The 25,233-nt window shown below is 42.2% G+C and overlaps 2 protein-coding genes across 3 annotated transcripts; one reads left to right on the forward strand and one right to left on the reverse strand.

The window, feature by feature from the left end:
- Nucleotides 1–4,139: 4,139 nt before the first annotated feature.
- Nucleotides 4,140–16,839, forward strand: LOC146977842 (major histocompatibility complex class I-related protein 1-like). The gene is made up of 7 exons (XM_085790607.1): nt 4,140–4,286; nt 6,803–7,069; nt 12,243–12,518; nt 14,364–14,660; nt 15,342–15,440; nt 15,549–15,789; nt 16,011–16,839. Exons 1-6 carry the CDS (start codon nt 4,229–4,231, stop codon nt 15,572–15,574), a joined length of 1,023 nt encoding a protein of 340 aa, XP_085646733.1. The 5' UTR covers nt 4,140–4,228; the 3' UTR covers nt 15,575–15,789; nt 16,011–16,839.
- Nucleotides 16,840–18,165: 1,326 nt separating this feature from the next.
- On the reverse strand, nt 18,166–25,168 carry psmb8a (proteasome 20S subunit beta 8A). Of its 2 annotated transcripts, none has more exons than XM_085790609.1 (6): nt 24,866–25,168; nt 24,441–24,585; nt 23,721–23,832; nt 23,197–23,326; nt 19,323–19,527; nt 18,166–18,466 (listed from the first exon to the last, which is right to left on the reverse strand). In XM_085790609.1, the coding sequence occupies exons 1-6, from the start codon at nt 25,013–25,015 to the stop codon at nt 18,378–18,380; spliced, it is 831 nt and encodes a 276-aa protein (XP_085646735.1). In that variant the 5' UTR covers nt 25,016–25,168; the 3' UTR covers nt 18,166–18,377. The 2 variants fall into 2 exon arrangements, with proteins under 2 accessions (XP_085646735.1, XP_085646736.1); XM_085790610.1 differs by having other exon boundaries at nt 24,441–24,578; nt 24,862–25,168.
- Between the last annotated feature and the right edge of the window lie 65 nt (nt 25,169–25,233).

Here is a 25,233-nt window from a genome sequence, read left to right on the forward strand (position 1 = left end):
TCAGCAAAGACAGGAGGCGGTGGCGGACCATCGGCCCACACACGGGACCCTGCCACGTCATTACCCAACACGAGCGTAATGCCTTCATGCGGCAGTGCTGGACGCACGGCAACAGCCACCTGGCCCTGAACGAGGCCTGAAAACAACTGAATGTTGTGCAGCGGGACCTGCAAAACTCGCATGCCGACACCCAACACAGGAACAGTGAGCCCAGTATCACTCTTCTCTGAAAAAGGCAGCACCGAAGCCTGGATAAAGGAGTCAAACGCAGCTGTGTCACGCAAGATTTTAACAGGCACCTTCTCCTCACTTCCCACCAATGAGACAAAGCCATCAGACACAAATGGTGCAAAAGCGTCAGACACACCAGGTGAAACACCTCGCTGCAACATCACATTACGCACACGGACCCCAGGCCCCACTGGCGCTGACACGGCCATACACGCACTCCTCACGTGCGCCATGGGCTGCTTAGCCTTAGCTTTCAAAGCATAACAATCAGCTTTCCAGTGACCCTTCTCGTGGCAGAAGTTACAAACCTTCTCGGCACCTCTCACGCCACGATCCCTCACATCCGCTTTAGGCTGATAACACAGGACGACACACATCATCCTCGTCAAAACCAAACCCACGAACGCGCCCCTCTCCAAAAGAGCGTTTATGCGTCAACACATAGTCATCTGCCACTGAAGCAGCCTCAGACACACGTCTTACCTTAAGATCGTTAATGTGTTGTGCAATACTGTCGGGTATGGAATTTTTAAATTGCTCCAAAACAATCAGCTCAGCCAGCTCATCAAACGTCTCAACTTTTAACGCGGCACACCAACGCGCAAAATGACCCGTCAGGTCACGAGCAAACTCGAGGTGCGTCTGCTTCTCCACTCTCCTCCATGAACGAAAGCGCTGACGATAAGCCTCCGGCACGAGCTCGTATACTTTCAACACCGCAGACTTTACACACTCATAATTCTGGCCATCAGCCACTGACAGAGCAGAATAAGCCTCTTGCGCACGGCCAGTCAGTGCGCACTGGAGCATCATCGTGCGGGCTGACTCAGGCCATCTCCTCGCCTCGGCTACTCGCTCAAACAAAGAGAAAAAAGCTTCCGGCTCTTTCTCATTAAATTTAGGCAACAAACGAAGATTACCCAAAACATCAAAATTGCCAGGCGACTCAGGTGACGGGGACGCATCAAAAGAATCCAACAATCCCACCATCTTTCCACTCTTAATCAAATCCAGCCTCTGCTGCTGCAGTACAATCTTAGCCTGCTCTGTTTCACACTGCATTTTCTTAAGGGCTAATTCTTTTTCAGCATCAATCTTGAGCTTCATTTGTTCATGCTCCAGTTTCAATTTATCCTGCTCCAGTTGCAACACCAACAGTTCTTTCTGTTGCTCAAACGTGAAATTACCAGACCCAACCTGTGGAGCCAACCTCTCCACCCTGGCCGGGCCAGGTTTCGCAGACAGTACACCCAACTCGCATAATGCAGCAAACAAAACATTCTGAATCGTCGCGTCTTTCACTCTTCTATCTGGGATATCAATATGATAATGCTCCGCTATTTTAAACAATTGTTCCCGCGTGCACTTATCCAGCAACTCCTCCGACGGAGCCTGAACAAAAAACGCCACATCCGCCATACTCTACACACAGTAATACAACACTCCAGGACACTTACTTTTGCTGCTACTTACCAGGTAACTCCCAAACGAGGAGCTACGAAAAAAACAAGCCGAGACACCCCAACCCCTAACTACCTACCACAATACTTACAAAACCTCACGTAGTCTTCGTCGGCTTGCCGAGCTCGAAGTGACACCAACCACAGGATATTACCTCTGACCGAGACTGGCCAGTTGCAACAACCCAAAGCCAGCGCACCCCCTCCTCAGGGTTACCGACCAAAACAAAAAAGGCAAAATAATAAAGTGGCGAGATCTGCTCACCCGGCGGCTAACTGATCAGGATGCCCAGACAAAACAATTATCTTTAAGCAGCAACAAAAGCCAAGTGACCCAGAGAAACAACACAACCATGGCCCAAAATTTACCGACGCAGTTCCCAGCTAAACCGTGGCGTACAAACCACACACACAAGCCCTCGCGACTTCCGGGTTCCCACGCTACTCAATAGTAACGCCGCTAAAGCGGCTCCATTCACAAACTCCCGTGAGTTCATTCACAACTCTGGCTTACTAGCGCACACGGACAACGAGACGAGCCCCCACATTTGTCACGACCTGGCTCATGGTCGGACAAATAAAAGGAACTACGCAGGTAAAAGTAACAAAATGATAATTTATTTCCCAACAAAAGGGACCAAAATGATGGCAAAGCAAACAAAGGGAACACAAAAGAAAACGAGGGGCTGCGGCACACAGCTCTCCCTCCGGAGCCAGGCGATGTCAGGAAGAGACTGAGGCAGGAGGAAGGACCAGCTTAACACAGGTTGGGAATCGGCCACGCCCACCAGCTCATCACCTGCAGCTTGACAAGGCAGAGACAACCATACACGCACACACAGGCATACACAGGCAGGAGGCCGTCACAGTGTGTGTGTGTGTGTGTTTCAATGTTAAACTGATAAAAGTGAAAAACAACTTTGTGTCAGATCATTAACATCATAACATTAAACTGGTGGTGATATTTAGATTATTGGTCACATGACCTGATCTGTGATTTAGATTTGTTACAGTTTTTACAGACATCATGTGAATACAAATTTAGATCATTTTCACTGCTGCTGTGAAACAAGGTCTCAGCAACAAGGAGCAGCTCAGTGTCTCTGTTAGAGATGAAACATAATGTAAATAGTTTTGTTCATACAATCAATGTGATTAATACACTTGACTGGGACATTTGTGACCTGTGACCTTCACTCTTGTTTTCATTTTGAAAAGCAGAACAATGAAACAAATTACTGCTTCGTGTTCACTGTCTTGTGATACCGTAAAACTTCAAATAATGGCCAAGTCCCAAATTGCCGCCGGTCCCAATTAACCGCCGGGTGTAGCAAAATATTTTCTATATTAAACGCCTATCCCAAATAAACGCCGGGTCAAACATTGTTTTTCTGGTTGCCAAAAAATATTCTATGCAAATATAGCGGGTGTCTCGTGACGTTAAAGTCGCCTCTGGGCTGGTTGCTCCTGCCCGGTCTGTCCACTCCTCTCATCCGCACTTCAGCACCTGTCCTGGGCTGCACCGTGTCGGCTCGGCTCGGCTCGCTCCTCGTTTTAAATGACTCCTTTTAAAAGTAGCGTAAACAGCCTACTGTTCTCTGATTACTCATACGCGTGTTTAGTTAGGCTATACGTTGCATTATTATTAGTTGAAGGCCTACTTCATTCATTCAATCAAAAAAATAAAAATAAATTACGTTTATTACCAAATAAACGCAGGTCCCTAATAAACGCCTGTTGATTTGAGCGATTTAAGCAAATAAACGCCCGGGCCTTTATTTGGTGTTTTACGGTAGGCTATATAGGTTGATTATTTGTACTAAGAAGTGAAAACTCATAAGTGTAAATGAGGAGACATCCATCTCTTTCAATTACCGTATTTGACAGCAAACTGATCATTTAGAATAAATCCCTTGTTCATATTTGGTTTGTCCTCCACAGTGAAACATCAGCTGCAGCTTTGATCCACAGGAGGGCGCTCTTCACCACATTTACTGTCACATCACTGGAACAACTCTAGGTTTTTATATTTGATGTTGTTTTTAAAGTCAGGACAGTCATATCATAGGAAAACAATAACAATACATGATGAATAAAACACACTGTCTCTCTAAAAGCTCCAGAGTCTCTGATCTGTAACTCAGTGACCTTTGACCTCCCAGATGTTCATCACAGACATGAAGACTGGTCTGAGCAGATGAAGTTATGATCTTAATGTGAACACACTGACAGACTCAGGTCCAGTCTCCTCTCAGTCTCTGTCCTCTGTCACAGCCTGAAATCTACAACTTTAACTTTCACTTTCGTTCCTAACCTCAGTCTGTCTGTTCTGCCCAGATTTAAGTGACGTAGACGCTCATACTGAATTCTCATTGGCTCAGATGGAGGCCGGTCACGCCTTCGCCACTGAAGTTCTGTGTCGCAGCCGCTCCAAACGCAGTATCTCCTCGGCTGTTCTGAGCAGCAGCAGAGCCAGTCTAGAAGTTCTCTGGTAGTAGGTGAACTATTTGTCGAAGATTTCCATCCTCCCGGTCACCATGAAGACCTTCATTTCCCTGGTTTTTGTGGGAATAGCTTTACACGAAGCGGCGGCAGGTGAGTTAATCATTTTAAAATTAGTGAATTGTGTAAAAATGAAAAATGATCGATCTATTTACGTAGCCAACTGTAGGCTAGATACATTTAGATTTTCCTTCATACTTTTTTATTTTCCGGACCATTTTATTATATATTTTTTTTTTTTTTTTTTTTTTTTTGTTTCCATCAAGATCAGTAGAAGCAGAATGACAAGGCGCTAAAGTCTCACAATAAATCAGACAAATGAAGGAAACACAACAGAACATAGACGTGTGGTTGAAACAGCGTATGATTGTAGCCTACGCTTGACCTGTCTAATCTCAAAGTTGCTCGTGTTAGAAAGAAAATCATATTGTAGTAGTAGGCGATATTAACTACAGTACTGTATGTTGACACAGATTTATCTACAATCAAACAAATCTGTCCAAATCGTTTAAATCCTGACTGAATTGTCAAAATCATCTTATCTGTATCATCATTTAAAATAAGGTTACAGTTAAAGTGTTAGATTGTTGATGTTAATTACAGCCATTTGTCAGTTGATGGCGTTGTTGGCCTATAGATGACAAACCAACGTTCTGCTCTGTTGACAGCAGTGGAAGACACTGACATTATTAACATGATGAATTGTTGTATTTTTCAAGTCACTTAAACAGACATCGTTCATACAATATTTACCAAAAACTGTAGGCTAGTATTTCATAACTGAACAGAAACAGGGAGAAGCAGCAAAATAAACCGCCCCCTAAACAATATAAAAATAACCAACATGAAAGTCTGCAAATACTTTTTAGTGTGACAGTAAATTTACACAACAAAACATATGTAGCCTACTCCAATCACTGGCCACTGACCTAATGAACATAGATTTTAGGGTCATTTTGTCCTATAGTTTGATTTATAGTGATCGTAAAGCCATTCCACCTAAAGCTGAAATTACTGCGGATGTGTTATTAGATCTTAACCACTGCGGTCTTGCTATGTAGCACTTCAGTTTAAGACGGTGGCTTATAAATAAGGCTGTCAAGCTATTATTATTTATTATTGAATGCTTGTATTACTGTTAATGAGCTGATGGACACCTGAATCTCCCCTTCAATTTAAAGGACATAGTGGTTTCTGATTAAAGGTAGAGACCAAATCTGAATATAATCAACCTGCTTCAAACTTAGATATTCATAACTAGAAAAAAAATGGCAATGGGTTTTACAAATGGCTTTTATAATGGTTACTATTATTATTAATGTAAGTCAGCTACATGGTTGCATGACCCAGATATTTGTCCCATTTCATAATTAATAACCGAAATATATATTTTCTAACAATAATAAAATAGGGATGCACAATAATTATCGGACCGATAAAATATTGGCCGATTTGAGGGAAAATTGCATAATTTTTTATCGACCCGGTCAATTTTATCCAATAAAAAATCCGATAAATTAATGAGGAAATGGGGGGAAATTGTTTGCAGGCCGAGTACCCCGTCAGTGGTGACCAGATTTCTGAAATGAAATTCACAGGACATGCATGTTCTGATGACACAAGTCAGCGGTCCTGTGTGTGTTTTCTCTACATGGTTAGATGTTCTCTAAAAATATTAAAATGTAATAATGTGACGTATTAACAGCTCTACAGCTCTACAGCTGTTAATATACAGCTGCTTTACCACTGTCGCTTGGAGCAAATCACACATTCAGTACAGTAGGCCTACATAGTACAGTCGTAAAATATCCGCGCATGTACCTATACCTCCTCATGCACTTTAGGTTGAATGTATTTCTTATGCATAAATACTTGAATTATGAATCTTGTTATTTGCAGATAAACCAGTTATAGTTCTGTTAAACAATTTTCTTGAGGGATGTACTTTTTGTTTTGATGATTTGATATGTCAGTGCTTTTAATTTATTAATTCCATATGGTAAATGTTTGGCCTGTGAGTGTCTTTTGCTGCTGTTTTTTATTTACAGCAAATGACCACAAATATTTGTGTGATATGACATGAAAAAAATAAATGAAAAGTTGAATAGCCAGAGCTTTTGTTAGATAGGCTAGGCTATTATGTTAAATACAAAAATATTAATTTGGGGCGGTGTTTAGCTCAGTTGGTGTGTGAGGCTACAGTCCTCACTGCAGGCGACCCTGGTTCGAATCCCACAGCGAACGGTCCTATGCTGTGTGCCATTCCCCCTCTCTGCCTCCCATTTCCTGTCTCTCTCTCGACTCTCCTATACATTAAAGGCAAAAAGAAGAAGCTATCGGTATTGGTATCGGCAATGAGAAGCAGGAAATAACCGGTTATCGGTTGAAATTTTTAATATTGTGCATCATTATAGTAAATAAAATGTGCTGATCTATAATGTATTTTTAATCTTATTTTCTGCACGGCAGAGATTTTTTGGAACTCTTGTCTGTGTAGTTATTTTTGATTCAGAACACATTTGAGTGATTAGAAATAAAATAAATTAAAATAAAAAACCTTTAATGTTTAATGATGAAACTGAAGTCTTTTTTTTCAATTGTTCTTCCAGTGACTCATTCTCTGAAGTATTTCTACACTGCTTCTTCTGGAGTCCCAAACTTCCCCGAGTATGTGTCTGTTGGTCTGGTTGATGACGCCCCAATGTATTACTGTGACAGCATCACAAAGGAAACAGAACTCAAACAGGACTGGATGAGCAAAGTCACAGCAGAAGATCCACAGTACAAGGAGAGGGAGACCCAGGCCTGTTTAGGTACCCAGCAGACCTTCAAAGGCAACATTGACATAGCAAAACAACGCTTCAACCAAACTGGAGGTTTGTTTATGTTTCACTGTTTATTATAAAATGTTTGTTTACTATAGTTTGTTAAATTTCAAGTGTACTTGTATCACACACACACACACACACACACACACACACACACACACACACACACACACACACACACACACACACACACACCGTGTTTCAGTCCATCCCATAATAGATTATTAATGTATTGTCTGAATGGGAACCAGGATGTTTCTGTTGGATTCTTGTTTGACTTCAGTAACATTGACGTTTATTTACACTGACAGGACACTGTGAAAGTTTTATTCAGATCATTGGTTTCAACAAAACAGCAGCTTTAAATGTTCAGAGTGAATCTATCTGTGTATGTGAGAATCACAATGTTTTAGTTTCCACACATAAAAGGATAGTTACCGGTATTAACAACTCACATCCAACACATCAATGGAATATTAAATAAATGACACACACACACAAGCTATAAAACCACACACACCTAAATGACATACGTATCTGACTGAAGTGAAGTGTGTGAGAACCTGCAGTGTGATGCTCTGACCATCTTTTTTAATTAAACACACAGGACAATAGTTGTGTCGTTTAGTCACTTATCAAGAATTGATTTATTATGAGACAAGACAAGTTTATTTGAGTAACACATTTTTACAAACATTCTGTCTCAACAACAACATCTTGTCCCCTCGTATCAGAATCTCACCATCATCATGGTTTCAGGTCTTGGTCTTGTTCAGCAGCTTCCTCTCACACAATAACAATTAAATATATAAATATATTTTTATGACTCCTGTTGTTGAACTAATGACAACAGAGAAACAAAAAAGACAAAAATCACCAACAGTCACACTTCATCTTCTTTGTGCAGGTCGATGATTCACCTGTTGACAGCAAGTTAGAGACTTGAAATGTTGACCCATACAGTATGTTGTTATAGGCCTCAGTGCTGCATCAACATTATATGAACGTTAGTTACCTCTATAGATTTTAATATTAGATCAGATCAGATTTGGTCAGTGGTCGTTTAGAGACTGATGATCTAGAGTTCAGGCTGCTCTTCACAAACCTCCTTTTAACTTCTGACACAAATAAGATTTCAGTCAGACAACTCTGAGATGAGAACCAGCAGCATTAACAGCAGCAGCAGCAGCAGCAGCAGCAGCAGCAGCAGCAGCAGCATTAACAGCAGCAGAGCCAGGGATGAGCAGGTGAACTGGAGGTTTAGTAGCCGTCCTGTTTAGAGGAGGATGTGACTGATCAGCTGATCAGGATGAGTGCAGCCTGAGTTGTCTGTCTGAACCAGCTCTGCAGGCTTCACATCATGGACAATAACCTGTAAACACCTGGATACAGTTCACTAATGAATGTTGACAATCCAAGTTACTGTAGTGTTAATGACACACACACACACACACACACACACACACACACACACACACACAGAGGAAACAGAGCACACTGAGTGTGAAGGTCAGAGGTCACTGCAGAGGAACATCAGCTCAGACTGAACCTCACGTCACCACCAGCAACCTCACAGAGAAACTGTAGACCAACTAAACATCTGGTTATGAAGCAGTGAAGTGATGAACAGCTGGTTATGAAGCAGTGAAGTGATGAACATCTGGTTAATGAAGCAGTGAAGTGATGAACAGCTGGTTAATGAAGCAGTGAAGTGATGAACAGCTGGTTAATGAAGCAGTGAAGTGATGAACAGCTGGTTATGAAGCAGTGAAGTGGTGAACAGCTGGTTATGAAGCAGTGAAGTGATGAACAGCTGGTTATGAAGCAGTGAAGTGATGAACAGCTGGTTAATGAAGCAGTGAAGTGATGAACATCTGGTTAATGAAGCAGTGAAGTGATGAACAGCTGGTTATGAAGCAGTGAAGTGATGAACAGCTGGTTAATGAAGCAGTGAAGTGATGAACATCTGGTTAATGAAGCAGTGAAGTGATGAACAGCTGGTTAATGAAGCAGTGAAGTGATGAACAGCTGGTTAATGAAGCAGTGAAGTGATGAACAGCTGGTTATGAAGCAGTGAAGTGATGAACATCTGGTTATGAAGCAGTGAAGTGATGAACAGCTGGTTAATGAAGCAGTGAAGTGATGAACATCTGGTTAATGAAGCAGTGAAGTGATGAACAGCTGGTTAATGAAGCAGTGAAGTGATGAACATCTGGTTAATGAAGCAGTGAAGTGATGAACAGCTGGTTAATGAAGCAGTGAAGTGATGAACAGCTGGTTAATGAAGCAGTGAAGTGATGAACAGCTGGTTATGAAGCAGTGAAGTGATGAACAGCTGGTTAATGAAGCAGTGAAGTGATGAACAGCTGGTTATGAAGCAGTGAAGTGATGAACATCTGGTTATGAAGCAGTGAAGTGATGAACAGCTGGTTATGAAGCAGTGAAGTGATGAACATCTGGTTATGAAGCAGTGAAGTGATGAACAGCTGGTTATGAAGCAGTGAAGTGATGAACAGCTGGTTATGAAGCAGTGAAGTGATGAACAGCTGGTTATGAAGCAGTGAAGTGATGAACAGCTGGTTATGAAGCAGTGAAGTGATGAACAGCTGGTTATGAAGCAGTGAAGTGATGAACAGCTGGTTATGAAGCGGTGAAGTGATGAACAGCTGGTTATGAAGCAGTGAAGTGATGAACAGCTGGTTATGAAGCGGTGAAGTGATGAACAGCTGGTTAATGAAGCAGTGAAGTGATGAACAGCTGGTTATGAAGTGGTGAAGTGATGAACAGCTGGTTATGAAGCAGTGAAGTGATGAACAGCTGGTTATGAAGCGGTGAAGTGATGAACAGCTGGTTATGAAGCAGTGAAGTGATGAACAGCTGGTTATGAAGCAGTGAAGTGATGAACAGCCGGTTATGAAGCAGTGAAGTGATGAACAGCTGAAGCAGTGAAGTGATGAACAGCTGGTTATGAAGTGGTGAAGTGATGAACAGCTGGTTATGAAGTGGTGAAGTGATGAACAGCTGGTTATGAAGCAGTGAAGTGATGAACAGCTGGTTAATGAAGCAGTGAAGTGATGAACAGCTGGTTATGAAGCAGTGAAGTGATGAACAGCTGGTTATGAAGCAGTGAAGTGATGAACAGCTGGTTATGAAGCAGTGAAGTGATGAACAGCTGGTTATGAAGCGGTGAAGTGATGAACAGCTGGTTATGAAGCAGTGAAGTGATGAACAGCTGGTTATGAAGCGGTGAAGTGATGAACAGCTGGTTAATGAAGCAGTGAAGTGATGAACAGCTGGTTATGAAGTGGTGAAGTGATGAACAGCTGGTTATGAAGCAGTGAAGTGATGAACAGCTGGTTATGAAGCGGTGAAGTGATGAACAGCTGGTTATGAAGCAGTGAAGTGATGAACAGCTGGTTATGAAGCAGTGAAGTGATGAACAGCTGGTTATGAAGCAGTGAAGTGATGAACAGCTGGTTATGAAGCAGTGAAGTGATGAACAGCTGGTTATGAAGCAGTGAAGTGATGAACAGCTGGTTATGAAGCAGTGAAGTGATGAACAGCTGGTTATGAAGCAGTGAAGTGGTGAACAGCTGGTTATGAAGCAGTGAAGTGATGAACAGCTGGTTATGAAGCAGTGAAGTGATGAACAGCTGGTTAATGAAGCAGTGAAGTGATGAACAGCTGGTTATGAAGCAGTGAAGTGATGAACAGCTGGTTAATGAAGCAGTGAAGTGATGAACAGCTGGTTAATGAAGCAGTGAAGTGGTGAACAGCTGGTTATGAAGCAGTGAAGTGATGAACAGCTGGTTAATGAAGCAGTGAAGTGATGAACAGCTGGTTATGAAGCAGTGAAGTGATGAACAGCTGGTTATGAAGCAGTGAAAAGCTTCAGCTGGATGTTGATCCTCTGTCACTGTGCTGCTGTTACCTGGTGACTGCTGCCATAGCAACCACACAACACATGGTCGAGTGTGTGAAGCAGGAAGTGACAGCAGATCTCAGGTCAGCTGAGTGAACCACACAGAAACATCTGGATTCATCCAACACAGTCTGAGTTACTGACTCCACATCTGGAGCAGAAAGAACCACAGTCGTTGTGTGTGTGTTCAACACACTAAATGATGAATGAATGAAGTGTTGAGTCGGTGGATTAAAGGAGAAATGTAAAGATTTCACCTTCATGACTTTGTGATGTGTTACAGTGTAATCAATGAACTGATTGATTTTTATTGATTTTATATAATTAATAATGACAAGAATGATTAGTTTGAGCTGTAAATGTCTAAAAGTAAAGTAGAACAGAGGTTTATCTCTGCTCTGACCACAGTGTGTCAGTCACTAGTTGATATCAACAGTTTGTCTCTGTCAGACTCCATCAGTCTCCACTGATCCAGTTCACATCAATAATTACAACTAGTTGAGGAGCAGGAAACAGCTGCTGATTGGTTCAGAGCCTCCATTCAAACATGGCTGCTCCCTGAACACACACTCACACTCACACACACACACACACACTGGTTTCCAGCTGGAGGTTTTCATCAGGACAGAAGACGGAGACTTTAAAACAACAACAGTTATTAACCAGTGGAGGAGGATCAGCTGGTCTGAGGGACAGAAACCAGAGACCATGTGACTCCTCTGCTCTACAAGACTTTAACACAGATTCTACATTCAAGTTAAACAAGAACAAACATCAACATCACTTTGACTTAAATGTTTTTCTACAAATAATCAGAAGAGTTTTACAGTAGATGTTGTTTGGAGCAGCAGGTGACGGCAGCAGACTGTGTGAAACGAGCAGCTCAGTGATGTTTTCTGTGCAACTAGTTTGTGTGTGTTGATGTTTCATGTTTCATAGCTACTCACGAAATCTACACCTGCTCCTGACCGTGTGTAGTGCTTGTATAAATGTAGGAATGCAGAGAAATATCGCTTGTCACTGTTCGAAATTACAATTTTAATTCATATTACTCTCTTATGTTCAAAATATGCTGATGCCTTTGAAACACATCTATGCTAATTGCTGTTAATTTACGATGGGTGGGCATTCATAATCTTACACACATGCTTACGATCAAATCTGAGTTTCCCGCACCGATTATGAATCCGGAGTAGAGTTTTAGTAGTGTGGACTTTTATGTGTAAATCTACACAGATTTAATAACGTTTCATGAATGAGACCCACTGTGTTTACAACAAACATCTCTCTCTGTCTCAGGTGTCCATGTTTACCAGTGGATGTACGGCTGTGAATGGGACAGTGAGACACAGGAGGTCACTGCATATCATCAGTTTGGTTATGATGGAGAAGACTTCATAGCACTGGACCTGAAGACAGAGGCATGGATCGCTCCAAAACCACAGGCTGTCATCACCAAACTCAAGTGGGAGGAAAGCAAAGTCCATGTGAGACAGAAGCAGTACTACTTCCAGATTTGTCCTGACTGGCTGAAGAAGTATGTGGAGTATGGGAAAAACTCTCTGATGAGAAAAGGTAGAGTCACATGATATAATTTAAATAAATGGGTGTTTTTTTTATATACATGGTCATGTAAATATGGTTTATAGCAGAGGTCTTCAACAGGGGGTCCGCGACCCCTAGGGGGTCCGCGGAGGTACTGCAGGGGGGTCGCGAAAGTTTTGGTTGAGGGAAAAAAAATATGAAAAAAGATATGGAAGTTATGAAAAAAGATCCATTGTGAATATAGGGGTGTTCCCTGCAGCTTAACATAAGATTTTTACATACAAGTCCTTTGTTTTCCTATAATATAGGTGTCAGGCGAGCCTTTATTGTATCTGATACAAACACGGCGCACCGTCTCTCTCTCACTCTCTCTCGCTCACTCCCCCCCACCCCCCTCTAAAATCAGCCCGGGCGCGGGCGCGCGCACACACACACACACACCACTGGTGCTGTGACACTCGGTCCCTGGACCGTTGGCGACACAACACAACGATGGGACTTTAGTTTTCGTTCTCCATACGTTAATTCACAGGCAGCACACACTCATACGACGGTGACGTTTACGCGCGCCGCCACGTCTGCTCATAGCGCAGCGACAATGCAGCAGCTTCACTGAAACGCTCCGTGGAACCGAGACATGACACCACGGGCCCGGTGTAAATGTCAGAATCAGCTCCGATGACCGCGGCGCTGACGAGTGGGGGTGAGTTGCGAGTCTTGGTAGAGCACGGCCGCTGCAGCGACCCTCCGACAGTCCCATTGCTGCGTGTCAATCCCCCTCTCACTTTCTCTCCGCGCCCCCGTCTCTCTCCAGCTGCCCTTTCAAAATAAAGGCATAAAAAGCCAGAGAAAAAAACAAAGTAGGGGAAAGACTGCTTTGTTTTCTCTGTCTTTTTATGGTTTAGTAATTCTTTCATTGGTGAAGTAGCAGCGTTCAGTTACCACCAGCGTAGTTGTGACCTGTTGTGATCTGGCATGGCATATATTTATGTAAATCCCTTAATACAGGAGTCCCATGACCAGACAAACTCCTAAAAAAAAGTGTGATTTATAGTCCAGAATAGGGTACTTTTGGCATATGGCACCAGGGCCGTGGCTAGGAATTCTGGGCCCCCTGAAAGAATATTAAAGTGGGCCCCTGCCCCCTGACTTTTCCACTTTTTTTCATTATCATTTTTTATTTAGCCTACTTTGTTTTGATGCTAATGCAGCATTACTATGAGTATCAGTCAGGGTCTTATGCAGAATAATTCAGTCATACAAGATTAGACTACTGGGGTTTTTGTGGGTCCCTAGAATTATCATCACCTTTCTCCCCTATACAACGGCCCTGTATGGCACTATAGGACCAGTTAAATAGGCTATAAAACACAATTTTATACAATATATATAAGTAGGGGGTCCCCGCTCCATCTCTCCATCAGTTTGGGGGTCCTTGGCCTGGAAAACGTTGAAGACCCCTGGTTTATAGACCATGTTTCCCTTAAGGCAGGATCTGGCTACATGATTTCAGGTCAATTTTCACACGATTTTCTCATGGCTGACACATTTACAGCGTCTGGCCTGATTATGAGTGTTGGGAACGACGAACAGATGTGTAGTGTAACATAACTGACAAACAGTGATTTTGCATCTAGGACATTTGTTGTGACACCTCTCCAATGGCTTATGAAGTTGCGCGAGGTCGTGATTGGCTGTGATCGATGATTGGTCGGGGTCATACTTGTAGTGTTGCCAGTCTCCCGACCAAGACACGGCAAGAGTTTTTGCCTCTGTGATCGTTTAATGGTGACCATTGTCAAAGACGGAAATCATGTAGTTTGAACCCGGCTTTACTCTCATTCCTAAGTATAAACCGTCATTTTTGTCCTCCAGCCCCCCCCTCAGTGTCCCTCCTCCAGAAGACTCCCTCCTCTCCAGTCAGCTGCCACGCTACAGGTTTCTACCCAGACAAAGCTGTCATGTTCTGGAGGAAGAATGGAGAGGAGCTTCATGAGGACGTGGACCAAGGAGAGATCCTCCCCAACCATGATGGCTCCTTCCAGATAACTGTTGACCTGGACGTCTCATCAGTCAAACCTGAAGACTGGGAGAACTACGACTGTGTGTTTCAGCTCTCTGGACTGAAGGACGACGTCACTAAACTGGACAAAACAAAGATCAGGACCAATGGTAAGATTTGACTCAGAGGGGATGAAGATGGGAAACACATTTGATTTGGGTTATTAGACCTTCACCCCTGTTCTTATATTCAAACATGTGTTTGTGTTGTTTTCTGGTCAGTTTCTTTAATCCTTTCATTAAATCAACATCTCAAGATCAACATGTTACTCTGATGAATTTTAAAATTTTTCAAAAAGTAAAAAGTTGTAGTTCATAAAGTTCTAAAGTGTTCGTCCACTGTATTTTTGTACTGCATGTTTTTACAATTATTGAATTTTCTATATTTATAGATTTATTTCACTGACATCATTGTAAAATTCAGTTCCAGGCAACAAATTTTCAGGAATCAACAGGCAATATTTTTTCATTCATGTGTATCTACAGTCAGAGTCGAGTTTATTGACCAAGTCGATTCACAGCTCAGAATAAAGTTGACTCTGATTATCAGAAGGTCTTGTTGTTTAGACAGTGATGAGAACAAATCTATAAACAGAGACAACAGAGGCAGACGAGGGTCAGTAATCACAGACACAGTGATTATTCACAGACCAGTGAAAACAGGAGCTGACAACAGCAGAATAAACACACACACAGGTTCTAACAGACTGAAGTGTCCAGTGTTTACTCTGGTTTCTCCTCTGACCTTCATCTACTCAGGTTGTGATTGGTTTGTTGTTGTTTCTCCAACAGAGAGCTCCACTACTCTGATCATCATCGTCATCGCTGCACTCGTCCTTCTCGCTCTCGTCATCGGTGCCGTTGGATTCTTCATCTACAGAAAGAAAAGTGGTGAGAAAATAAAACTAAAACATAAAAGATCTAAACAAAAAAGCTGAAGTGTGTCTGTATCAGTCTGCTGTTATTCATGTGTTTATTTGTGTTTTCTCTCTATTTCAGCCAAGCGTCCTCCGTCTCGTGAGTAAAACCTCTCTGCTGTGTTTTCTCTGAACTCACATGAACTCTGTGGAGTCAAAATGTTTTTATATTTTCTGTCAGTTGAGAGGATGTGGAGGAGTGAACATCAGCTACAGTAACAGTGTGTTTCTGACCTTACAGCTCCGCCTAAACAAGACCCAGAGGTCAAGGAGATGCTGAATCCTCCGACTGTTTGAAGGACAAACAGCTCAGTCTGAACACAGTGAGTTACCTCATGTAATAATCTGACTGTTTCTTCATCCACTGTAAAGTGACACATTTGAGTTTGAGTTTGTAAATTCTTTTTCACCTTTAAATGACTGAATCCTGGATGTTTCAGGTTCAGATAATCCTGTGAGTGTATAAAATTGATCTGTGGAAGTGAACTCAGATATTTATTTAACTAACATAATTTAATAAAATATTCTTTCTTTGTCTCCTCAGGTTCATGGAGACTTTACACTGGATCAGAGTCACCACCGTCTCCTCTGAACTGGGAATTCACGGATTATTCATCATTCAGATCATAAATTCTTTAAGTTCTGTGTCTTTGGGTTGGAAAACAAAGTTCATCTAGCCTATTATCCCAGATGTATCAACACAGATGGTAAAAATAAACTAAAGTTCATTTGATCCTTTAAATATAGAAACCTGGAAAGGCCTCTGAACTATTAAATATTGAAAAATCAAATGAAATCATCACAGTTCTTCTTCACACAGACAGTTAGTTCAAGGTTTCATCTATAACAAAACCTCTGTATTTACAGTTTCATGTCTCTGGTGTTGGGTTTTCATAATTAAAAATCAGTGATACAGGTCTAAATATTCACACACACACACAAAACATAAACACCAGTACAAAAATAGATTTTCCAGGCTTGTAAATACTCTGTATATTTCTTCAAAATTGATCGAATAATAAAAAAAAAACAATGTTAAATTGTCATAAAGTTATAAATAACTTATGTCTCAGTAGGTTTTCTTGAATGAATCCAGAGTTGATTGTTTTTTGTTTCATGATCTTTAATTTGAGGTGTGTGAACAAGATATTGTAGCTGAGCTTGTTGAAGGTTGTGGGACGTTTGAGACTGAAGCTCATCATGTTTTCTCAGACGACTTCTCTGAGCTCAACATTTAGAAAAAGAACAGTAACTCCTGTGTTGGGTTAAATTAATTAGTGAATATAAAAACTAATGTTAAATGAAGTTGCTCTGCTGTTTCACTCCTTTTGTACTTTTGTTTTGCCTTTCAATAAAGTCCCTAAAATTATAAATGTGTGTTTTTGTGATTGATAGATAAACACAGTGAACAGCTCTGACCTGTACATGTAAAATTAAATTATGAAAACAAACAAAACAGAATTTAAGTGGAAATGTGACTCAACATATGACAAATAGATTATAGTAGGTTAATGACTTTGTTGAAGAGCTTTTTGTTAAATTATTGTGTTTGTGGATTTTGTGGATGGTGATAAAAATATAGTTTCAGTTTTAAAAGCAGATGTGAAAATGGAAAAAAGACAAAACCTTCAGTGATAATAATTCCAGTTGTGTCATATTGTCATGTTTGAGTTATTTGTGTTATTTGTATGATCTTCATGGCAGGTTGGATGAGAGACACAAACTGAGACTGATGTTTTTTTTTCTGTCTCAGTCTGTGATGGTTATAGACAATATGCGTATATAGAGATCGTCTTTTGTTTGATCCACACGTAAAATGAGCAGATCCACTCCTCTCACACTCAGACTGTTCACTCAACACATTCAGCCTCAGAGCTGCTTCGACTTTCACCTGAAAAAACCTGCTGCACTGAAACCTGCCTGGTAACTGATGACATCACAGCTGTCTCTTGTCCTATGGTGACACAGCAGAAAACAGACCTGCACTCAAGTAAGTAGGCTATGTTAGTATTTTATGTTTTTAAGTCAAAAACAAGTAGTAAAGTAAAAAACCTTTTTGATTGAACTGAACACGACATCCTCCATGTGTGAAACCTGTGGAGATGAACTCTGCATGGAAACACATGACATCTGAGCTAATCCCATTACTTTGTGCACCACTGACAACCTGTGACATATTTTAGACTATGAATTACATATGGGACCATAAACAAATACTGAAGTATTGTTTACCACCTGGTTTTGCACCTCCAGCATGTTTGTGGTCACATTCACACAGCAAAAAAACAAAACAAATCCCATAAAACCAACATAGAAATAAAATATATTAAAATAAAATATATAAGACCTTGAGCTGAAATATTGGTTGTGACGAAATAACAATAGATACCAATAATAATGGATGACAAAGATGTAAATAACTAGAATATTATTTACGTATATTTTCCATGTCATCTACATTGTAACATATTTTTAATAGTGGCTGAAAATGTTTATTTCAAATTGAGTGGATTTAGTTGCTGACGTCATTAATCAGTTCAGGTGAGTCATGACAGGAGGTGAGACAGGTGAGTCAAACTACAGACTTTATTTGGAGCTGTGTGTTGTGAGATGATTTCAACAGGTTCATACAAATCAGTTAATACAGTGAACCAAGATCATCAGCCTGGACTAAGATGGTATGATATACAGAAGACAGACAGGGTAAAAGATAAGTTACTAATTTAATAATGACAGTTTAACTCTGTTCTGTTTTCTGTTTACATGTTACATTCTGATCTGTTATTATTTAGACATGAACCACTCAGCTGGAAAACAATGATTTTGTTTCTTATTAAAAATAAAAAACTTACATCACTGTGAAAATAAAACCTGTGATTTAACCATTATCACAGTGTTGACGACGTTAAACTCAGAACATTCCCTTCCTGTAGCGATGGATCAACTCGGACACGTCCTCCTTACACACCTTTATCCAGCCGTCCTCCCGCATGTGGTACACTACACACACACACACACACACACACACATACACACACACACACACACACACACACACACACAGACAAATGAAAACTCAGTTTATGTTAAATTGTTTTTTCCCCTTTTAATGATTTTTTTAAATTCAGCGACAGTAGAGAAAGAGAGGACAGGAGATGGAAATGAGGAGGGACAGGGATGGAGATCTGCATCTCTTGTCATCAGTTGTCATTACTTTAACTCTCTGATGTTTGGGGCGGTGCATGGCGCAGTGGGTAAAGCGGCCGCCCCATGTAGAGGCTACAGTCCTCAACGCAGGCGTCCCCGGTTCGAATCCTGCGTCGGGCAGACCTTTCCTGCATGTCATTCCCCCTCTCTCTGCCTCCCCCTTTCCTGTCTATCTCACTATGTGCTGTCAAATAAAGGCAAAAAGGCCAAAAAAATATACTTTAAAAAAAAAACTCTGATGTTTAAAGCAGAAGTCAGCGATCCGGTGGTTTTGTCTAACTTCCTGTCAGCAGATGGAGTTAGCAGCCCCCGCCCTCGTCATGTATCTATTGGTCCTCGTCCCTACGTCACCACATTCAGGCGCATCCCTTGGCTGCACACACAGAGAGGACTGCCCCTTTATGCCGTTCTCTCTCCTCATTGGATAAAGGTTGTAGGATACAAGGAAAGTTTTCTCCTGGGCTCAGAGCAGAGCAGAGTGACTGACAGACCCGTGTTTCAGACCAAACACTCTATAGAAGTGATTGCTGTCGGAAGATACAACTATTTAAGACTTAGATTAACACAAACATTCACCTGACTTCTGCTTTAAAGCTTTAAAGAAAAACACAACAGCACTAAAACTCAAAGAAAGTAGAAGTTGACTCACTGTTGACGACTCCTCCAGAGTAGGCGTCTCTGTGAGTAGCGTGAGCGATGCCTCTCCGTCCCAGCTCGTAGGCCTCCTCCACCGTCATGTCCTCCCTGTAGCCGCTGTCCACCACGCCGTACGCATAGCTGTTCCCACAGCCGGTGGAGAACATCCGGCCGGACAGACGAGTCCCGTTGTCATCCACATAGTACAGACCAGGACCCTGAGGACATAAAGACATTATCATCATCCACATAGTAAAGACCAGGACCCTGAGGGACATTAAGACATTATCATCATCCACATAGTACAGACCAGGACCCTGAGGGACATAAAGACATTATCATCATCCACATAGTACAGACCAGGACCCTGAGGGACATAAAGACATTATCATCATCCACATAGTAAAGACCAGGACCCTGAGGGACATAAAGACATTATCATCATCCACATAGTACAGACCAGGACCCTGAGGGACATAAAGACATTATCATCATCCACATAGTACAGACCAGGACCCTGAGGGACATTAAGACATTATCATCATCCACATAGACCAGGACCCTGAGGGACATAAAGACATTATCATCATCCACATAGACCAGGACCCTGAGGGACATTAAGACATTATCATCATCCACATAGTAAAGACCAGGACCCTGAGGGACATAAAGACATTATCATCATCCACATAGTAAAGACCAGGACCCTGAGGGACATAAAGACATTATCATCATCCACATAGACCAGGACCCTGAGGGACATAAAGACATTATCATCATCCACATAGACCAGGACCCTGAGGGACATTAAGACATTATCATCATCCACATAGACCAGGACCCTGAGGGACATTAAGACATTATCATCATCCACATAGTAAAGACCAGGACCCTGAGGGACATAAAGACATTATCATCATCCACATAGACCAGGACCCTGAGGGACATAAAGACATTATCATCATCCACATAGACCAGGACCCTGAGGGACATAAAGACATTATCATCATCCACATAGTACAGACCAGGACCCTGAGGGACATAAAGACATTATCATCATCCACATAGTACAGACCAGGACCCTGAGGGACATTAAGACATTATCATCATCCACATAGACCAGGACCCTGAGGGACATAAAGACATTATCATCATCCACATAGACCAGGACCCTGAGGGACATAAAGACATTATCATCATCCACATAGACCAGGACCCTGAGGGACATAAAGACATTATCATCATCCACATAGACCAGGACCCTGAGGGACATAAAGACATTATCATCATCCACATAGTACAGACCAGGACCCTGAGGGACATAAAGACATTATCATCATCCACATAGTACAGACCAGGACCCTGAGGGACATAAAGACATTATCATCATCCACATAGACCAGGACCCTGAGGGACATAAAGACATTATCATCATCCACATAGTACAGACCAGGACCCTGAGGACATAAAGACATTATCATCATCCACATAGACCAGGACCCTGAGGGACATAAAGACATTATCATCATCCACATAGTACAGACCAGGACCCTGAGGGACATAAAGACATTATCATCATCCACATAGTAAAGACCAGGACCCTGAGGGACATAAAGACATTATCATCATCCACATAGTACAGACCAGGACCCTGAGGGACATAAAGACATTATCATCATCCACATAGACCAGGACCCTGAGGACATAAAGACATTATCATCATCCACATAGTACAGACCAGGACCCTGAGGGACATAAAGACATTATCATCATCCACATAGACCAGGACCCTGAGGGACATAAAGACATTATCATCATCCACATAGTACAGACCAGGACCCTGAGGGACATAAAGACATTATCATCATCCACATAGTACAGACCAGGACCCTGAGGGACATAAAGACATTATCATCATCCACATAGACCAGGACCCTGAGGGACATTAAGACATTATCATCATCCACATAGTACAGACCAGGACCCTGAGGGACATTAAGACATTATCATCATCCACATAGACCAGGACCCTGAGGGACATAAAGACATTATCATCATCCACATAGTACAGACCAGGACCCTGAGGGACATTAAGACATTATCATCATCCACATAGACCAGGACCCTGAGGGACATAAAGACATTATCATCATCCACATAGTACAGACCAGGACCCTGGGGGACATAAAGACATTATCATCATCCACATAGTACAGACCAGGACCCTGAGGGACATTAAGACATTATCATCATCCACATAGACCAGGACCCTGAGGGACATTAAGACATTATCATCATCCACATAGACCAGGACCCTGAGGGACATTAAGACATTATCATCATCCACATAGACCAGGACCCTGAGGACATAAAGACATTATCATCATCCACATAGTACAGACCAGGACCCTGAGGGACATTAAGACATTATCATCATCCACATAGACCAGGACCCTGAGGGACATTAAGACATTATCATCATCCACATAGACCAGGACCCTGAGGGACATAAAGACATTATCATCATCCACATAGACCAGGACCCTGAGGGACATTAAGACATTATCATCATCCACATAGTACAGACCAGGACCCTGAGGGACATTAAGACATTATCATCATCCACATAGACCAGGACCCTGAGGGACATTAAGACATTATCATCATCCACATAGACCAGGACCCTGAGGGACATTAAGACATTATCATCATCCACATAGACCAGGACCCTGAGGGACATTAAGACATTATCATCATCCACATAGTACAGACCAGGACCCTGAGGGACATTAAGACATTATCATCATCCACATAGACCAGGACCCTGAGGGACATAAAGACATTATCATCATCCACATAGACCAGGACCCTGAGGGACATTAAGACATTATCATCATCCACATAGTAAAGACCAGGACCCTGAGGGACATTAAGACATTATCATCATCCACATAGTACAGACCAGGACCCTGAGGGACATTAAGACATTATCATCATCCACATAGACCAGGACCCTGAGGGACATTAAGACATTATCATCATCCACATAGTACAGACCAGGACCCTGAGGGACATTAAGACATTATCATCATCCACATAGACCAGGACCCTGAGGGACATTAAGACATTATCATCATCCACATAGACCAGGACCCTGAGGGACATAAAGACATTATCATCATCCACATAGACCAGGACCCTGAGGGACATTAAGACATTATCATCATCCACATAGACCAGGACCCTGAGGGACATAAAGACATTATCATCATCCACATAGTAAAGACCAGGACCCTGAGGGACATAAAGACATTATCATCATCCACATAGTACAGACCAGGACCCTGAGGGACATAAAGACATTATCATCATCCACATAGTACAGACCAGGACCCTGAGGGACATAAAGACATTATCATCATCCACATAGTAAAGACCAGGACCCTGAGGGACATTAAGACATTATCATCATCCACATAGTACAGACCAGGACCCTGAGGGACATAAAGACATTATCATCATCCACATAGTACAGACCAGGACCCTGAGGGACATAAAGACATTATCATCATCCACATAGACCAGGACCCTGAGGGACATAAAGACATTATCATCATCCACATAGACCAGGACCCTGAGGGACATTAAGACATTATCATCATCCACATAGTACAGACCAGGACCCTGAGGGACATAAAGACATTATCATCATCCACATAGACCAGGACCCTGAGGACACACAGTCATGATACAGGTCACCAGTCCATCACAGGGCCGTCTCATAGACAACCAACCTCACACACTTAGATTCACACCTATTATGGGTAATTCAGAGTCACCCATCAGGCTCATCCATGTTGCAGAACATCATTATCTAACACACTCACAGATTTGTCCCATCCACAGATCATGCTCCCCACAGAGAGGCCCATGCCTCTGTAGCCCAGCATCATGTTACACAGCAGCTTCGACGCAGCAGCTACAGAGATCCTGTGGTTGTTCCTCAGCTTGTACAGCCTGGATGAAAGAAATAAAAAACAAGTAAAGAGATCAAATCATAAGAAAACCAGTCAGCCATGATAGTTTAGTTTAGTTTCAACTCAGTCTTATGATCCTCTTCCTGGGTTTATAAGGAAACTACCTTTTGATTTTGTTTTATTTCATCTGGGTAAAGTTACTGAAGTCAGGTGAAGCACAACAGGAACTAAATAAAATGTTTCAGCCATATAACACCATGAGGCCTGACTGGGAAAGTCTGAGCATGTAGGTGTGGAGGTGCAGAGGTGAACAGAACCTCTGGATGTGCTCTTCACCATCAAAAGTATATTTGATAATGAAGATATGTTGAAAAACTGAATGAACAAAAGGAGCTGACAGATGAATGGTACCACATTAAAACTGAATGACAGACCTGCATTCTTTAGCCAGCAGCCTCTCCCAGTACTGACAGTCTGCAGCGCTGCCCGACATGGTGCCCAGCAGGTACGGGTTGATCTCTATCACCTTGTTCACATCGTTGGACGCTGAGGAGACACATTGGAAAAAGATGTTTAGTGACCGAGACTGAAGAACTGTAGCAGCATCTTATAGGGTCTGCTGCCTTGTTCACATTTAATGACCACTTCAGTTTTACAGTGCAGAGTCTCCTCAAAGATCTTTGTTCCCTGAGTTGATGAGGTTTTTTCTGAGAGGATGCACAGTGTGTTGATGTGAATATGACTTGTCACTGGGCTTTAGGACTCTGTAACTCTATAACCTCCTGCTTTCCCACACATCTAATAATAATGAAACTTTTCCAACAGTAGAGAGATATTCATGGATGTGCTGTATAGTCCACTTTTCCTTACTGTTTGTTGCAATTCCACCTTTTCTAACCAATTGCTAGATCTGATCTGGTATGTGGGTGGGAGGGTGGGGAGTGTGTGTGTGTGTGTGTGTGTGTGTGTGTGTGTGTGTGTGTGTGTGTGTGTGTGTGTGTGAGGATGCCGCCTGTTGCCTGGGTCCTTTGTTTGTTAAGTGCATCCTATGTGTATTTTTCTTAGTAAATGAATAAAAACATCTGAATCTGAACGTCTGAATCTAAATCTGACAGAATAAAACCTCCATGCTTCCCCACATCAGTGTGTTTTACCTAAGTACCGTCCAGCTGAGGCTCTGGAGTCCACGGCCACGATGACTCCGTGTCTGAACTTGAAGGCCAGGGTGGTGGTGCCGTGGTTCATCTCAATACACACCCCTCCTCCATCACTGTTACAGGACTGGAGAAACCCTGAGGGCTGCAATCAAACAATGGTGTTAGAGTATAGTGCGTGTGTGCGCGTGCACGTGCCGAAGATAACACAAGAGTCGTATATTTATCACTTTCTAATATTCTCTGACAATAACTCGTGATAGTTTAGATTAATGCATAATAACATCTGACAGGAAGCTCGCGCACCACAGCAAACAGCAGACGCGTAAAGTGACCCGGTCACCGCGTCTGACGCTTCAGGCTGCGGCTCCTGTAGCGACCTGTTGTAGATGAAGTTTCTAAATAAAGTCCTTATTTATACTCACATCAGCTCCCACAGGAACAGAGAATTCCTGAGTCTTGGTCCCAAACGTGTAGTGGCTGGTCCGGTCGGCGAGCCGCGTCTGTCCCGATGGAAGAATCTGCGCCCGGAGCTCAGCAAGAGACTTAAACCCGCTGACATCAAACAGAGCCATGGTGTATAGACTGATTAACTATAATCTATAATCTATAATCTATAGTGTTCTATGGTGTCTGAGTCTGAGTTTTCCAAAAAGACGGAGGCGGTTGAGCGTCGACGACAATTTCCTTGTGCGTGACAAAGAATTCGAAAGTGAAAGTTTTAAAAACGACTTCACTCCAGTGTTTTCTTTAAAAGACACACAAAAAACTGGTCAGTAACACAAAACACATG

Source organism: Trachurus japonicus, chromosome 11, assembly GCF_045865225.1.
Source record: "Trachurus japonicus isolate A0001 chromosome 11, Traja_1.0".
NCBI classification, from domain to species: domain Eukaryota; kingdom Metazoa; phylum Chordata; class Actinopteri; order Carangiformes; family Carangidae; genus Trachurus; species Trachurus japonicus.

What these genes read in the sequence shown, in the direction of transcription:
- LOC146977842 (XM_085790607.1), top strand. Translation starts at nt 4,229, where the DNA reads ATGAAGACCTTCATTTCCCTGGTTTTTGTGGGAATAGCTTTACACGAA. An exon ending in ACGCTTCAACCAAACTGGAG is followed by an intron (nt 7,070 to 12,242) that starts GTTTGTTTATGT and finishes TCTCTGTCTCAG; the next exon opens with GTGTCCATGTTTACCAGTGG. An exon ending in CATCTACAGAAAGAAAAGTG is followed by an intron (nt 15,441 to 15,548) that starts GTGAGAAAATAA and finishes TCTCTATTTCAG; the next exon opens with CCAAGCGTCCTCCGTCTCGT.
- psmb8a (XM_085790609.1), bottom strand. Translation starts at nt 25,015, where the DNA reads ATGGCTCTGTTTGATGTCAGCGGGTTTAAGTCTCTTGCTGAGCTCCGG. An exon ending in CTGTTCCTGTGGGAGCTGAT is followed by an intron (nt 24,586 to 24,865) that starts GTGAGTATAAAT and finishes GTTTGATTGCAG; the next exon opens with CCCTCAGGGTTTCTCCAGTC. An exon ending in CTCTGGAGGAGTCGTCAACA is followed by an intron (nt 18,467 to 19,322) that starts GTGAGTCAACTT and finishes GTGTGTGTGTAG; the next exon opens with TGTACCACATGCGGGAGGAC.